At 33.2% G+C, this 18,312-nt stretch overlaps 2 protein-coding genes across 4 annotated transcripts; both read left to right on the top strand.

Moving 5' to 3' along the window:
• The first annotated feature begins 461 nt into the window (after positions 1–461).
• On the top strand, positions 462–1,206 carry LOC126726832 (cell wall / vacuolar inhibitor of fructosidase 2-like). The gene has a single exon (XM_050432218.1). The coding sequence runs from the start codon at positions 544–546 to the stop codon at positions 1,087–1,089; it is 546 nt and encodes a 181-aa protein (XP_050288175.1). The 5' UTR covers positions 462–543; the 3' UTR covers positions 1,090–1,206.
• A 9,686-nt stretch (positions 1,207–10,892) lies between these two features.
• Positions 10,893–15,592, top strand: LOC126726831 (APO protein 1, chloroplastic). 3 transcript variants are annotated; one of them, XR_007656077.1, is made up of 6 exons: positions 10,894–11,069; positions 11,936–12,026; positions 12,303–12,376; positions 12,798–13,165; positions 13,417–14,374; positions 15,304–15,592. XR_007656077.1 is itself a non-coding variant. In XM_050432217.1 (5 exons), the coding sequence occupies exons 2-5, from the start codon at positions 12,007–12,009 to the stop codon at positions 14,249–14,251; spliced, it is 1,314 nt and encodes a 437-aa protein (XP_050288174.1). In that variant the 5' UTR covers positions 10,893–11,069; positions 11,936–12,006; the 3' UTR covers positions 14,252–14,518. The 3 variants fall into 3 exon arrangements, 2 of the variants coding, with proteins under 2 accessions (XP_050288174.1, XP_050288173.1); XM_050432217.1 differs by lacking the exon at positions 15,304–15,592 and having other exon boundaries at positions 10,893–11,069; positions 12,781–13,165; positions 13,417–14,518; XM_050432216.1 differs by lacking the exon at positions 15,304–15,592 and having other exon boundaries at positions 13,417–14,518.
• Positions 15,593–18,312: the final 2,720 nt, after the last annotated feature.

The raw sequence follows: 18,312 nt of genomic DNA, 5'->3' as shown, positions 1-18,312 counted from the left end.
AAAAAAAAGAAAAGAAAAGAGTACAATGAGAAAGGAATTTACCCCTTTTATTAATCTGTTCTCTGAATCTGCAACAGTGGGATTTTGGGTCTGTTGGTTCTTCTGGGTTTCACTTTTGCTGTGTTTTCCAATTTGGCTGTGTTGATTTTTCTGCTTTTTTTTTTTTTTCCTTCTTCACTGGTTTTGATGGGCACGGCGGGTTGTGGTTGTGCAGTGATTTTTATGGGATTGATGGTTGTTGCGGTGGTCTGTCGGTAGTTGAATGAAATATTATTTTATTGTAAATGTTTTTGTGGGTAGTGTGATATATTATTTTATTGTATGAGATATATTATTTTATTGTGATGTTTATATTATTTTATTGTGTTAAAAGTTAAAATAGATCTACTGCTGCAGAATGTGTGTAAATAAAATAGATAAAGTGACTTTTTGTGTAGTTAAATAGCTAAAATTTTAGATTCACTGCTGTGAATGCTCTAACATGGCTGGGCAAAATAAAGCACATTGATCCTACTTCGTTCATTCATCTTCAAGTATCCAAAAATGAATGTGGTCACATATTCTTCTCTCTGTCTCTCCTTGTTTTTGGTTACCTCCTTCTTCATCCATCCCTCCAATGCTACTACTACTACTATCCAGCAATCCAATCTTGTGAACAAAGTATGTAACCAAACCTCCAATTACACCTTCTGTGTTGAGTCTCTATATGCCAATCCAAAAACCCCATATGCGAATCGCCAGGAGCTAGCCTACATCATATTTGTCTCAGCATATCTCGATGCCACCAGTACTCAAGAGCACATAGCTCAGCTGCTTAATGAGAATGCCAACACAAGCCAAAGGCCACTTCTCCTAAGGTGTGCTAGAGATTACACCAAGGCTGTTTCAAAGCTCGCAGTGGCTTACGGAAACTTGGATTCTGAGACCTACAACTCTTTGGCTAGCTATTCACGTACTGCATCTGCTGCTGCTGATGACTGTCAGGCCGCTTTTAAGGGAACCCATTCTCCACTCACCACCAGGAATAAGGATTTGAAAGGTCTTTGTGAAATTTGTGTTGTCGTCTCTGAACTATTTGTCACCTCTTAGTTTGCGAGATTATAGTCATTTAAGATCTGTATGTGACTTAGTTGCAGACATTTCATATTTGATACTAAAAGTGTTTTATTTTTTTATAATTGTATTGAATGTTTTTGTTTTCTGCTACATTTTTATTTCTCGGTTAAGATTTTATTTTTTTAATTAACGTTCATACTTTTAAATTTGTAATATTTAAGATAAATCATGAAATGAATCTATATGAAATTGAGGAAATACAAAACTTTTAGGAGAGAGGAGGTTGAGTAATTGATAATTAACTACCAATAGTAATACTTGTTGAACACAAACAGTATTATACAATATTACAACGATCAAAAAACAACCAAGACCGTAACTTTAAAGTCACCTGAAAATCATAGCTAAAAATCCCAACTTTAATTCACTGTCTAAGTTATTTGTTGGGCTGTGCGTAAAATTGTGTAAAACAATATGTGTGTACCATGTGAAAGATACATCTATTCATAGACGGTATAAAATTCTAAATCATTATCACATGTGGAAATTAGAAGCCAAGCATGCAACAAGAAACTTAAATTTTATTGCAGTGGCCATATACAGGCCAACTTGGTAAATACCTCCAGTGCAAATGCCAGCATTCAATTGCAAAAAATTGCAAGCGATTGTTATAGCCTTATAGGTCCTTCGTCAAAAAGTTTGTCGTTTTCAATTCACGGGCATGTCATAGTATGAAATTATAATTGTACTATTTTATCACGGACATAGCTATAGACAAATAATTTCTGCCACCAATTAGTATCTTACAAAATATCATTATGGCCTTGTATGAAACATTTTTGGTTCCATCGTGCCATTTCACTAGGGGTGCATATACCGGTCCCACTAATTAATAAGTTTTGGCAATACATGAAAATAATTTGTCTCGTACAAGCAAGAGCACCTTTGACAAGGGACAGCTTGTGCTTAGTACTCTAGTAAATTGGACGAATATGAGGCCAACACGTTACTTGGTCATGGTCAAGTCCAATGTATTAGAGTACTGAATGCAAACAAAGCTAAAGCTACTTGGTTAAGATTAGAACTTCTCAAATACTAACAAAATATTGAATGGTTGTCCATTTTAATTACCAAAAAAAAAGGTTTTTTTTTTAATTATTGAATGGTTTACTCATGGGGTTGTTTTTGTTATTATTATTACCGATAGGATTTGAACCAATGGCATAACTTTACAAATTGATTTAACTTGAATTCAATTCTATAAAAATAAAATAAAGTAAAATAAATATGTTAACTTTTTTTTTTTTTTTTTTGAGAATGATTAAATATGTTAACTTGAACTCTGGCATTCAAGCTCAAATTATGACCTAAGAATTCATAATAATTAGAGCATTCACAACAACCTCACAGCCCTCGCTAAGTGAAATTTGGTCATTTTTGTTACTTTCACTAATTTACTATTAACAAACAAATACATCAACATCAATACTTTTATTCCTAACTCATTTAAACATTATATTTTTCTCTTACCAAAAATCAATCTAAATCCAAATCAACCACCGTATCCACCTCACAAATCAAACCAAATATCAACACAAACCCACAAAAAAATCAACCTTTAAACACCCAAATCTGCCACCGCAAAAACCAAACCAAGCTATTCTATTTTATTGAATGCAAGGGCAATACCCAAAATATATCACCACCTTTGGACTATATATATGCATAGGACAATAAGAATTGTATACATAGAAGAGTCGAGTGTGATTGTCATCCTTCCCACAACTAAGCTACCATTTTGTTATCTCTAAACTAACACAGTGTTTTCCTCACTTTACAATTGTACCCAGCAACCCCAAGAGTAGTAAAGAAATTTTATACTTTATATGGATAAATTTGAATGTTTATGTTTATGTTTATAAAGTTTTTATTTTAAATATTGTAATTAAAAAATGGTTCTTCATTTTTATATAATCCTAATCCTTTAAGATTTTTAACATGGTATATAAAAAGTGAACATAATTTGTTAGAATTTAATTAAGCATCTAATGATAAAAGACAACAACATCACATTTAAATATTGATGATGTGCATTGATAATAGCTTAATTTTGCATATTTATATCATTGTTAGAAAGCATTATCATACTTTGCATTTTATATTTGGTTTTGCAATAATGCTGAATAATCAATTTTGTGCTTAATTGAATCTTATCATGTGAATTTGTCTTTTGTAAGAGAATGGAATTAAATAAGTGGATTTGTGCAAAGAAGAAAGCTAATGGACTTTACTTTTACAAGGGCCATGATGAAGTTAAAGAAGACCAACTCAATTAAATTTAAGTACAATTGGAGCAAGGAATCAAAAGAAATTAGCATCAAATCCAAGTCCAATTTGGATTAGGATTCCAGCCTACACATAAGTTAGTATTTTTGGCATAACTTTTGGGTCCGGTATCCAATCGAGATGATTCAAGTTGGACTAGAAAGTTAACTTAAAGGGCTACAACTTTGTAGTTTACCAAAAGTCCGAATTCAGACATTAAGTGGGCCAAAATCGCCGGTTAATTAAAGCCTAAAAATCTGGGATTTTCTCCAAACAAGAATTCAACTTGTAATAAGATTTCTTGACCTATTTAAAGGCTCTTTAGGACAAAATTCAGAGAGGAGTGCTAGGGCTGAGGGCTGAATGTATAGAGAGTGCGGCCTCTTTGGTTTTCTTCTATGATAGTTTTAATTATTTTTCTAGTTTAATGTTTAGTATTTTATTCTTGTGTTTTCTTTCAATTACTATGAGTAGCTAAATTTATAATTAGGGTGGAGGATGAAACCTTGTTAAGAATTATCAGTAATATTTATGTGATTTGATTTTTCCCACAATAATTGTTCTTTAATGATTTAAATTGTTCTTATTTCATATTAATTGACTAAGATGGGATTCTAGATATGAGTTCAATCATGTTTTTCTCATGATTTAGGATTTATCTTAATTAATTGAATACTTGGTTTATTAATTCTTGATTATAAAATTGGATATCGCTTATGATTTGTTTGTCAATGGATATAATTTATGATTTGATTTTTAAGATTGGATATATCTTGTGATTTGTTTGTCTACGGATACAATTGATGATTTGATCTTATACTTAAGAAGCAAAGAAGAACATGTTTTAAATATTTAAATAGAAGTTTTAATGATAATATTTTCCATGGTAGCAAGATTGATTTCTAGATTATCATGCAGTGGTTGGGAAAAATTAATGATCATAAATATATGCTGATATGACTTACAAGGCGGATTCCAAACCCTTAATTCCTTTCCCTTGATTGTTTACATCTTTTTATTGCTTTATATTTTTTGCTTAGTTTAACTATTTGCTTAATTTTATTATTTGCTTAATTTATTTAATTGCAACCAACCAATTTTTATTTAAACTAGATTAGGATTAATTTGGTTAAGGTTTAATTAATTTTCCTACGTTCATTCAAGTCCCTGTGGGTTCGATCTCATTCTTGTCCAACTATACTTCGGTACGGTTCGTACACTTGCAAGTATTTTAAAATTTCACAACAAGTTTTCGCCAAAAACTTGTTGTGAAGTTTTAACCGTACCGAAGTATAATTGGACAAGAACGAGGTTGAACCCACAGGGACTTGAATGAACGTAGGAAAATTAATTAAACCTTAACCAAATTAATCCTAATCTAGTTTAATAAAAATTGGTTGTTTGCAATTAAATAAACTAAGCAAATAATAAAATTAAGCAAATAGTTAAACTAAGTAAAAGATATAAAGCAATAAAAAGATGTAAACAATCAAGGGAAAGGAATTAAGGTTTTGGAATCCGTCTTGTAAGTCATATCAGCATATATTTATGATCATTAATTTTTCCCAACCACTGCATGATAATCTAGAAATCAATCTTGCTACCATGGAAAATATTATCATTAAAACTTCTATTTAAATATCTAAAGCATGTTCTTCTTTGCTTCTTAAATATAAAATCAAATCATCAATTGTATCCGTAACCAAACAAATCACAAGATATATCCAATTTTAAAAATCAAATCATAAATTGTATCCATTGACAGACAAATCACAAGCGATATCCAATTTATAATCAAGAATTAATAAACCAAGCATTCAATTAATTAAGATAAATCCTAAATCATGAGAAAAACATGATTGAACTCATATCTAAAATCCCATCTTAGTCAATTGATATGAAGCAAGAACAATTTAAATCATTAAAGAACAATTATTGTGGAAAAAATCAAATCACATAAATATTATTGATAATCCTTAACAAGGTTTCATCCTCAACCCTAATTATAAATTTAGCTACGCATAGTAATTGAAAGAAAACACAAGAATAAAATACTAAACATTAAACTAGAAAAATAATTAAAACTAACTGTCATAGAAGAAAACCAAAGAGGTAGCCGCACTCTCTAGTCTCTATACATTCAGCCCTCAGCCCTAGCACTCCTCTCTGAATTTTGCCCTAAAGAGCTTTAAATAGGTCAAGGAATCCTATTACAAGTTGAATTCCCGTTTGGAGAAAATCCCAGATTTTTAGGCTTCAATTAACCGGCGATTTTGGCCCAGTAAATGTCTGAATTAGGACTTTTGGTAAACTACAAAGTTGTAGCCCTTTAAGTTAACTTTTCAGTCCAACTTGAATCATATCGATTGGATACCAAAGCCAAAAGTTATGCCAAAAATACTAACTGATGTGCAGGCTGGAATCCTAATCTGAATTGGACTTGGATTTGATGCAAATTTCTTTTGATTCCTTGCTCCAATTGTACTTAAATTTAAATGAGCTGGCCTTCTTTAACTTCATCATGGCCCTTGTAAAAGTAAAGTCCATTAGCTTTCTTCTTTGCACAAATCCACTTATTTAATTCAATTCTTCTACAAAAGACAAATTCACATGATAAGATTCAATTAAGCACAAAATTGATTATTCAGCATTATTGCAAAACCAAATATAAAATGCATGAATTACCTCAAAATAAGTATGATAATACTTTCTAACAATGATATAAATATGCAAAATTAAACTATTATCAATGCACATCAAATACCCTCAAACCTACGTTTTGCTAGTCCTTGAGCAAAACAAATAAAAAGTAAAACAAAACAAAGAAAAAGGAAATCCTAACTAATCCACTTTCACTGGAAATCTCGATTACATTTAGCGTATGCAACAAGCCTTTAAACCCCTAGCTTACACTAGTGGACGAGTTGTAGTCTTGTGAGGGTTTGCAGGGAATATACCCACAAAATTCTGAGAATGAATACTAAAATAAACAAAACAAATAAAATCAATTTTTTCTCTCTTTCTTCGATTGCCTTTTGCAAAGAGGATTAGTTCAAGTTCAAAAACACTACAAATGCTACAGAAATTTCTCATGCCATCAAAACTCAATGTGAGTGAAAAGTGGTAGCCAACCCAAACATCTCTTAGTTTTAGAATAAACTTGACTCGAATCTCTATTTGAAAGTATGCTTCAACTCAAATCTTTCCGGTGTTATCACTCAACAAATGAAATCACTCTAAAATGGGGTGTAACACTCTCAACAATATATGTGAGCAGAATAATGTAAACAAAATCAAATACCTCACATATAAATCACATGAAAAACGCTTAATCAAGAAAAAACTAGTCTCATGAAAGGATGCCAAAAAGAATTTATACCACACTTTTTATTTAGTCATATCAATATTTGAACTACACAATCTTCAAGATCAAATAAAGACTTTATTAGGACATAATGTAGGGTAAAAGTAAAGGGAATGAAATAAAAATGGGTGAAGGTAAATATAAGAAGTGTTTTCAAGATTTGTTGGAATGTCAACTCTTTTTGGAATTTCCATTTAACATTTTTTTTTTTCAACTCTTCTTCTTCAAAGTAGTACTCCTTCCTTACATTTTTCTTCTCAAAATTTGATTAGAACCCTTTTTATTTTCTTCTTTTTGAAAATTTTTCTTCTTTTTTTTCCTTTTTTTTTCTTTGAATTTTTTTTTTTCCTTCTTTGAATTCTCGTACAAACCACCACATTAAAACAAACTGATCAAATTCCATCTTGAAACACTATGGATAAGGGCTTTAAGAAAGGCTAATTAAAAGGCTCAACAGGGTGACTAGCGATAATGTATCAAAAAAGAAAAACACATATGGCTCAAAGTAGACAAAAATGGCCTAATCTCATCTCTCAAAGACTAGTATAGTTCATTCAACATCAATGACTTCAAAAGATTCAAGTGTGGCATAAAATCAATTGAAAATAAAATTCCATTAAGCACAAACCTAACTAATAATAAAAATTATACTTATATAATTATATATATTTAAGCTAACTTTGTCAATAATGGAGATTTAAATAAAAATAATGACCTTATTTTGTATTTTTTATGGCTAAAAAATTAAGTATAGTTTTTATATTTGTTTTCTTCTCATAGGGGAGCTCAGCCTCTTAGTAGGCTTGAAATAATATACAATTTCAATGCATATGGACCTAATCCATCAATAAGGAAAATACAGAACAAGATGCCCATACACTCCAAAACAAGTATGAAAAATAATTTGAATTTTTCATTATTTCATAACATGGAGTTGTGCAATACTATAATGCCCATTTCAAAAAATATTTATTATTAAAGTTTTGAAATTTTTTAATGTAAGAAATTTTTTCAAAAACATAACTACATTGTCCTGGGCACTTAACGACAATCACAACAAAAATTAATAGGAGGAATAAACAATTGAAATTTAAAAAAAAAAAAAAAAAAAAGATTAAACTGACTGAAATTAAAGTCATTGAATTCATTTCAATTTTAGCCAAAATTAAATGTTGTAATTTGTAATTTAGCCTATAAACTATTATGTTTATGTTTATAAACTTTTTGATTTATATGTTGTATATTTAAACAAATAGTTCTAAATTTTCTTATTCATGATCAAAATGGTAAACAAAAATTTTCGCCTTATTTAATCCTATGAATTTCCTATTATTGTTTTCCATGTATAAAATGGTGAACTAACAAACTTTATTCAAACTACAGGGGCATGAAACTACTGAAAGATAATTATGCTTGGATTAAGCATGATATTTGGCATTTCTTCTTATTGTGCTATAATTTCATACTTTGTGTAATATGCCTTGTTGAAATGATCAATGGATGATTTACTAAACAAAAATTTCTCCTAATCTAAGCCCAGATTATATGCTGGACTAGGATTGATGAAAAACAAAAGCCAACTACCAAATAGTAATGAGATCAAAATGGTTGATATAAGAGCTGGCTTATGAGGATGCATGTATGGATGGATATGGGTTGTTGTTTTATTATAAAAATCAACCTTTAAACACCCAAATTTGCCACCGCAAAAACCAAACCAAGCTAATCACTGATATGAAAGTTGGTGGTGGTAAGATAGAAAACCCAAATCTCCAATATGCGACCTTCAAGCATGGCAATTCGTGACAGCAACAACCACTACTAGATTGCGACTAATTCCATCACCACCACCAAGATGGAGCTAGAACTTTGGATTTGGGGAAGCTAGCATACAATGAAAGAGCCAAAAATAAATTTACAAATGACTAAATTAAATATTAAAAAATTCTTTTAAAAATATATTTCATGATAAAATTCTTAATTAACATGACATTCCCATAATATGTTAATCAATATCGCACATCTCTAAGGCCTCATTTGGGAGGAGGGAATGGAATGGAATGGAAATGAATGAAAAGAATAATTTTAAAATATTCTTTCCTTCCCTTGTTTGGGAGTTTTAATGAAGGGAATGGAAAGTTCATTCTTTTGTTCGGGAGTTTAAGTGGGAGGGAATGGAATAGGTAAGAGGAAACACGCATGATAGGAAGTTCATTATGACATATCCTATCCTATCTATGGAATTACATAGAGCAAATCTTGCCTAAGAGCTTTATTGATAGATCTAGACTTCGTGGCCCAATAAATGGATTGGAATGCTTCCTTATCAGAACCTATTTCTCCAAGAATGTGACCCAATGGAGAGAGACACGGGGAGGTGGACATGAACATGAAGTGTTTAAGGATGTATTGTTGGACCCCTCTAGTATAACATCTATCACTCTAAACGATGTGCCAAAATTCTAGCCCACAATGCATGCCTGTTATTTGTTGCACTTCAATGTCTTCACCACTACTTGCTAATCACTAGTAACTAGTAAGCCACTAAGACAATGTTTGAAGCTTCTCTTTAAGTTGGGGACCTTGCCTTTTATGTTCCCTCATTATACTATAATGGTCTTTAAGAGCATTTATTAGCACCCCAAATACTAAAAAAAGATCTACATCTAGTGAGCCATGGCTACATTTGCTTTTGCTTGTTGCTACACTAAACATTAAAAAATGGTTCTTAATTCAATGTTCTCTCTCTTCCAAGCATAAAGAAATACTAATAAAGATTTTTTTTTTTTTTAAGAATATTTAAATGAAATGGTATAAGAATAAGGTATGGGATGTAAGGTATATTGTTAAGTGGTATACTAAAATAAATAAATTAGTTTTTTGGTGTGCTAAATACTAAATTATTTAGCAAACCGTGCTAAATTTTTAGCAAAACGGATGTGAATACTCTTGCTCCATATTGTTGCTTCCCTAGTAGAAATCCTCATTGATTGTTATGTTATAAATTTTTTGGTAATTTTTTTTGGTGTACGTAACATTTTTGAAAATATAAATCAAACTAGCTTTTTGTCACATATTTTTGCAAAAAAGCTACCAAAAACTCTATCTTTTGATTAAAATAAATAATGCAAATAAGCTACTGAAAATTATAAAATATGAAAACAAGTAACGTTGAGTCAATTTTGTTGCCACTACTAGCACCAAATATTTCATTACTTAGTAACGTCTCAATTGCAGCTTGCAAGGGTGATTGTAGACTAAAGTACACTTAAACTTAGAATATTTTTAATTTTGGCCATATATGTTTTAAAATTTTATTCTAGTCTTTAATGTTTGATTCTATTTTTCTTGTGATCCATTTATGTTCATAATATGCTCATCCATAATATGATTTTCTCATTACAATAATGAAATTCTTCTATTTCAAAACATTTTAGAGATACTATTTTTTGAAAGAGTTAAAGATGAAAGGCATTTAACGACTAGATTAAATTACTAACGAAAATGCCAAGAGCCTTATAACTCAATTAGTCAGTACTTTCTAATCTTTCCGAGATCTTCATAATTTAAAAACCATGTCCCTGTTGTAATCGAATTATCAAAAAGATTACTAACAAAAATAGATCCAATATGAAATCATAATAAAAAAAATGAAATGCTAGAATAAAAGTTTTTAAATGTAAAAAATCAAGGAAAAAAAAAAGGATAAGGTTTCTCTCCAAACTAGATGTGAATTTTGAAAAACTAATCGTTGGATTGTATGTTTTTTATGTTCTTAACACGTATATCAAATTTCATTCAAATCAGAAATTATTTACTATTCGATTAAAAAACTTATTTTTTAAACATAATTTTTTACCACAAAAACTTGAATTTTAAATATGTGATGATATAGCGATTTATCTTTGATTTTTTTACAATTTTATAAGTATAGAGTATATAATAAATATATACAATTTAATGATTAGATTTTCAAAATTGACATATAAAAAAATATAGAAAGAGTTTGAAGGATAGTTTGGAGAGTACCTTTATTTAAAAAAAAAAAAAAAAAAAAAAAAAAAAAAAAAAAAAAAAAAAAAAAACTAATCTGAATGTATCTGCAAGTGTTATTTTTAGCCACGAGATACTTCTTTTTTTTTTTTTTTTTTTTTGGTAACTTGGTTGGGCTGAGCAGCTGAGTTCCCTTCGCGTGTTCCTATGATTTGAAAGTGAACTAATAAAAATCGTTCTATTATCCACGCAGCTCACTCACTCGCTGCTAAGACTTCCAGAGAATCAAACCAGAGACTTCCACTTCAAAGTTGTCAACTTTTGTCGCTTGGTATGTTCTCTCTCTCTCTCTCTCTTTGTGGGTAGTCTGTACTCGAATTTATACTTGTACAGTGAACTCCGAAGCATGTAAATATGTCATTTGTTAAGAATTGGATGGACCCAATACCCAGAAATCGCTCTTTTTCTTTCATACTTCTGCAATGGATTTCTTATTCGGAATTGCACACCACATGTCTGAGGAAAAGCCTTATAGAATTAGTACCCAAGTATGATTCATCTTAATAATGTTATCAAGGGGATGGTTTGTTGTTTGTATACTATAAAGCACGCCATCTGTTTGTATAAATGACTCAACCAATTGGTTCTAGAAGAAGAAACCTGTTAGAGAATGAAAAAAAGTAGCTCTCTTATAATTTACCCATTTGGTCCTGAACCATGACTTCACTCTTCCCTCATTCTTGTGGGAAGAGGAAGTGCCAGAGCTCATTGTCGCTGCTAAAAAAAAAATGGCTATTTTAATTTCCTCTTTTAAAAGAAAAAATCAATTTCTAGAAGATAATATATAAAATAATGGGCAAAATACAGTGTTGGTCCGGAAACTACCCATGAGCTATTTTAGTCCTTAAAGTTTAAAGTGACCGCTTTTAGTCGGTAACGAATTTAAAGTGATCGCTTTTAGTCCCTAATATATCTAACAGAGTAATGACATTTTGACATGTTAGATTTTACTTTGGCCACATCATCTAAGGGACTTAAAGCAATCACTTGAAACTTCAAGGACTAAAATCGTTTATCAGCTAAAGTTTAGGGACCAAATGGTGTACTTTGGCCTAAAATAATTCTATTTTTATGGTGGGGGAGAGGAACATCATTTGCATTAGTCAAATATCAACTCAAGTATATTGATGTCAGCAGGGACTCAGCGATCACACAGGATACAAACATAGATAAATGGTCTTGAAGCTGCTACCTGTATCATCTGCATTATGGGATCCATCTCAGAAGGGTGAACTTACTAGTCTTCTTATTTCTTTTAAGTTTGTATTTTTACTCTTACACAAATGCTCACATGGGTGCAGTCTTCGGCATAAAAGACGACTTTCCTGACTCTATAATATCATAATAAAGCAAATATTTATACTTGAATTTACACTAGAATATATATCAAAAAAAGAATTTGTACTGTAGAGTTCGATGTGCCACAAAAAGGCTAGACAACAAATGCCCTAGTTATATGGTAATCTCCTCACAAATGCATCTTGATTTGGCTACCACTTTGCAGGTGTTTGCCTGGGCATAGTGGAGTTCAAGAGACCACAATTATCAGCTTTAAGGTCATATACTCTTGGTTTGAAGGTGTAAATTCTCTCATTGATGTACCTTTTTTTTTGTTTAATTTCTATTTGTAAACAATTAGAAATCAATCTACTAATGTGTGTAGGAAATGATTTGTCTATTATGTGTTTTTGTTTGCCACCTTTAGGGTCTTGATGAGTCAATTGAAATAGTCTAATTTATACTTTTGAAACTTCTTTGTTGCATTGAGGTGATATGGGACCATACAAATGCTATAACTGAGGTTTCTAAATGGAAGGTGTTTTAGGGGATTAGCATAGATCATTCATCCTTCCACGATTTATTTATAATAACATTTTTTTTTAAGGATGCTATAAAATGTCCTTCCATTTAATGTTGTTGAAGTGTTAAAATATTTGTGAGTTTGAGTTTGCAAATAGTTGTTCTAAAACCTCAAATGTCAGTTTTATTCTTATTGCAGTTTGGGCATGAACAGCTTCAGAAAGGTAGACCCATAATATTGGGCACCTTCCTTTGTGCCAGTCAAAGGCCCAAAAAATCTTCGTCATTCAAAATACAAGAAGCATCTTCACAGAATGTAGATCTTCCACAGAGACTACCCAAGAACAAGAAGAAACCCTATCCCATTCCCTTTGAGAAGATCAAGCAGGCTGCAAGAAAAGACAAGAAACTTGCACAAATGGGCATAGAGAAACCCCTTGACCCTCCAAAAAATGGATTACTTGTTCCTGATCTGATCCCTGTTGCGTATGAAGTAGTAGATGCCTGGAAAGTTTTGATTAAAGGCCTTGCACAGCTCTTGCACATTATTCCTGTGTATGCTTGCAGGTAATTGTATCCCCCCCCCCCCCCCCCCCCCCAAAAAAAAAAAAAAGTATATTAGTTTTAGTATTTTTTATACAGTTGCAGTTGTATTTTTTTTTAGTTCTTCCTCTTTGTTTTTATATTTGAGCTTCTGAGGGCATTACTTTCAATGTCAGGCACATTCCATAAAATGTTCCTCATAATTCTATTAGCAAATTTTATGCAGTAAGTTAGGTCTAGATATTGGAGTGTAATTTGTTTTAGCCCTTTTGCAGTGAATGCTCCGAAGTTCATGTGGCCCAGACTGGACACCACATTCAAAACTGCCTTGGTCAAACCAGTGCATCACGTCGAAGCTTCCACTCATGGGTCAAGGGCTCTATTAATGACGTGCTTGTTCCCATCGAGTCATACCATCTCTATGACCCTTTTGGTCGGCGTATTAAGCATGAGACTCGATTTGAATATGACAGAATTCCAGCTGTTGTTGAGCTATGCATCCAAGCTGGTTTGGATATACCAGAGTACCCTTCACGCCGAAGAACCTCACCCATTCGAATGATTGGGAAAAGAGTGATAGACCGAGGTGGATTTGTTGAGGAGCCTAAGCCATGGCGCTCTGCAAATTCATATTCACTCGCTGATCTTGATACATATGGGGCATGTGGACGGTTTCCACCTCCGACATCATCAGATGTAGCAAGGATTGCGCAAGAGACAATGGATGCATATGAAATTGTTAGATTGGGTGTGGAGAAGTTGATGAAGAAATACACTGTGAAGGCATGCGGGTATTGTTCAGAGGTTCATGTGGGTCCTTGGGGTCACAATGCTAAGCTGTGTGGGGAATTCAAGCACCAGTGGAGAGATGGGAAGCATGGTTGGCAGGATGCCACTGTGGATGAAGTTTTCCCTTCAAATTATGTCTGGCATGTTCAAGACCCAAAAGGGCCCCCGATGAGGGGTGCACTCAGGAGATTTTATGGGAAGGCTCCTGCTGTGGTTGAAGTGTGCATGCAGGCTGGTGCTCAAATCCCTAGAAAATATGTACCCATGATGAGACTTGACATTGTTGTCCCTGATAGTGAGGAGGCACGTTTGGTTGCCTAATGGAGTCTGTCAAAGATGATTTGCTGACTGTATAGTTTTTGGCAGATTTTCTAGTTTCCTCATCTTGACTCTTGAGAGGGGCAGGGTGAGTGTTATCAACCTGTCAACATACTAGCATCTTCAGTAAGTCAATATGATTTAATACCGTTCTAATTATTGACAGTCTGGAATTGCTGTATATAGTAACACTCAAATTAGTAAAAATTAATGTTTGCAATGTTAAAGAATACAAGCCTTCATTGAAATGAATTAGAAAAGTTCTCTCTCTCTCTCTCTCTCTCTCTCTCTCTCTCTCTCTCTCTCTTGGGAAGAAGCTCTCTTTATTTAAAGGTTAATGTTTAGTTAATATGTTTGTAGGGTTTGAGCATTATTTCTACACTAACGCTATTTTGAAGTGAAAAAAGTTTAGATCCAGACCAGTCTGGAACTATCTTCCTTTTACCCAATATGTGACAATTGAAAAGATCATCCATGTGTGGTTTATATGACTTTTTTTAATGAGTCATGTGACTTGTTTAAATTATACACATGAATAATCTTATAAATCACCATGTAGTGGATTGGAGAAGGTGACTCCAAACCGGTTTGAAGCTAAACTTTGTCTTTTGAAGCCATGTGGAATTGTTGTTAGATGAATATTTTTTGATCTTATTTCCTAGAGTTTAGTTCAATGTTTGGGGGCACCATTGATTCAATTATCGCATTACTTTAAGCAAGAGTTTGAGCCTTACGTCTAGTGGTCTTCCAACTCGTTGAGAAATGGATCTGCTCTCACCACATTAGTCTTGGTTTGTAATATAACAAGTCAATTTGTGACGGTATTAGAGTTTCCATGGATTTTTAGCTCATGTTCTCTTTTTCTTTTCTTTTCCTTTTTTTTTTTCTTTTTTTTTGATACATTGATAGTTGGAGGTGGTGGGATTTGAACTCTGGATGTCTTCATTGGAAACACCATGTTCTTAATTCTATTTATTGTTCCCCAAAGATCACTTCTGTTTTATTGGTTGTGATACCCCAACACTTGTTCTTGTTCTTCCTATTTCATACTACAGATTCTACTAGGTTGTTGGAAGCATAATTGTCAGGAGAAGAGGTGGTGCTGGAGTTGTCGTTGATTGTCCATAGATTTTGATTCATGGATTCTGTTGTCATGCCTTAGGTCATGACAATTCAAGGTATGAATTGGTGAAATTCCTAGGAAATGCTTTCACCAAATGATATGAACTTTGTACTTCTGAGTTCTGACTGCATTTTTATGCTGGGAACTGGTATGAATATTTTGAACTTAATTTTGCTTTATTGGATTTATCATTTTAGGAAGACTATTTAGTTCATTGTTAATTTTGTACAGGAAAGAGGTTGATTTGTTATGTTGTTCTTATTATTGAAGTTGTGAGTGTTTGTTGAACTAATGCTGTGTGATAAATTTTCACTTGTCTCAAAAATTTGAACTTTAATTAAATTAATCACTATGTGTTTTGACAATCCCCCTCACATGTAGATTTGAACTCTGTATCAATTAGTAGGACTCAACACACAGAATTTTAAATTTTCAAATGGAAGGTAGGGTGGAGACAAGATTTGAACCTACTTTGATAACATGATAAATTATCACTTGTCCCCACTGGTTGAGAGTCCCTTCTACACCCTTTGCTTCTTAAACCTTTAAAAGCTTGGAAGGGGTGAAGAGTTTATTGGCAAAAGATGCTTACAAAATAGTGGGAAGCGGTGACTCTATTTTAGTTTGGGAGGATCCCTGGCTCTCTAATAAACTAGGCTTCATTTCAATCCATAGCAATCAAGGTGCTAAATAGTATATAGTAGTATCTCGAACGATGAATTTGTGAAGAATAGGTTGGGATGAAGAAAAGTTGTATTGTCTGTTTGATTAGGAGTCCTTCAAGGCAATGCTGAAGCTTCCATTGAGGCAGCGTGGCCAATTGGACAGGTAGGCATGGTTAAGAACAGAAAGAGGTCAGTTTATAGTGAAATCTGCATATAATTCACTCATGGAAAATGATATTGGTGCAATCGAAGATCCTATAATAAGCAAGATATGCAAGTCTAAACTCCATTATAGGCTCAAAATGCATCTATGGAGGATAACCTTTGTTATTCTACCAACTAAAGAAAAAACTGAACAGGTATGTTTCTAATCTTGATTTAGATTGCCCTCTTTGTAGTTCTGAATTGGAAACAACCTAACACCTGTTTACTCATTGCCAAATTGCTTGGAACTTATGGTTTGCAAGCTGTTGGAGCCTTAGAATTGATAATCTTCGAATACAATCTCCTTCACAATTGATAGCAGCACTGTTAAACCCTCTTTAAGCATTCCAGCTTGATAAAAGAGCAAAAGGATTAATTCTTACTGTTAAGTGAACTGGCGCTTGACCTCATTTTGAATGTTAGAAATCAAGTAATGTTTGAAGGTTTGGTTCCTTTGGAGGAAGCATTTTGTAAAAGGCGTCATAAACTTTTCAAAGACCATTGGGGGATCAGAAGAGGCTATGAACTCAGCAATTCCCATAGAAGTACCTATAAGTGGCCAAGACCAGCTCAGGGGACTTTGAAGCTGAATTGTAATGCTGCAGTGGGAACTATGCCTGTGTAGCAGTATTTTCTAGAGTTTGAAGAGGGAATTTGGTGTTTGCTCATTCAAAAAAAGTGAATAACAATGTCCTTGTCCAATGTCCATGCAGAAGCAAAAGCTATATTGTCAATAATCAATTAGGCAAGCAGAGCTGGTTTGAGTGTGATTGTTGAAAGTGACTGTCAGTTATGTATTGATACTTTGAAGGCTCCCAAGGATAGGATCCCATGGACTCTATATCAAAGGTCATTGATTCAGGCTTATTCAAGGATTTGGCTCTTTTTTTCTTTGTCCTTTGGTCAATATGGGGGAATAGAAATCAAGCCATTTATGGGGACTCTGCTCTTCCGCCAGCCATGGTTTGGGAGACCGCAAAAAGAGCCCACTTGGATTTTGTTGATGCTAGGCTCTCCTCTCCCCCTGCTCCTCCTCCTGCCCGTGCCCATTGGACTGCTCCCCCTGCCGGCTTCTTCAAGATCAACGTGGATGGTGCCACTGATGTTGGGGGAGGTAATTCTTGCATTGGAGCTGTCATTCGGGATTCCTCAGGCTTCCCCATTGGTGCTCTCAGCCTGGTTCTTTCTTCTTGTTTTCCTGCTGAAGTCACAGAAGCATATGCTTTGCTTCATGGTGTCCTCTTTGCCGCTGAAATGCAAGTCCACCAAGCTCTTTTTGAGTCCGACGCTCTATCTATTATCCATGACTTAACCTCTGAAGATTCTGGCAGCGACTTTGGGCACATCCTTGAGGACATTCGGGCAGCATCCAGCTCCTTTAGTTTTTGTTCCTTTCATCACTTGAAGCGTGAAGGTAACAGAGCTGCCCACTATTTAGCTCTAGAAGCTAAACGCTCAGGCCAAACAAAAATATGGAAAGGAATCCCTCCCCCTTGTATTCAGGAAATTCTTAGTGATGATCTATTGTATTAGCAGGCTCCCTGCCACTGTGTACTCCTTTCTTTATTGGAATGAAATCTCTTCCAAATTTCCCATCAAAAAAAAAAAAAGGATCCCATGGAAATTGGTCAATTTTGTTTCTAAAGCTCTTCAATCTATTGGCCCTCTTGATCTTCTTGTATTTAGCTAGGTTAATAGAGGAGCCAATATGGCTGGCCCATGAATTAGCAAGTTGATCATTAAGGAATTTTGTGTATGGATGCTCTGGTTTGGCTCTTGGTCCCCTTTGAGTTTTTCTGAAGTTATTTCCTCGGAGGCTGGGGCTTAGTATTTGGTTTCATTTTGCTTTTCTAATAAAATTCTTATTAAAAAAAAAAAAAAAAAAAAAAAAAAAAAAAAAAAAAAAAAAAAGGAAAACGCTAGAGAGAGATTGATTTCTTATGTTCTTCCCATTGAACTTGTTAATGTTTGATGTGAGATAAACTGTTGTTTGTTCCAAAAAATTAAACTTTAAGCTTAAGGTTTAATAATTACTAATCACAAACACACAGGAAAATGTAATATAATTATTT

Source organism: Quercus robur, chromosome 5 (genome assembly GCF_932294415.1).
Source record: "Quercus robur chromosome 5, dhQueRobu3.1, whole genome shotgun sequence".
Classification (NCBI taxonomy): Eukaryota; Viridiplantae; Streptophyta; class Magnoliopsida; order Fagales; family Fagaceae; genus Quercus; species Quercus robur.
Note: the sequence above shows the minus strand (reverse complement) of the source record. Positions and strands in the feature narration are given on the sequence as shown.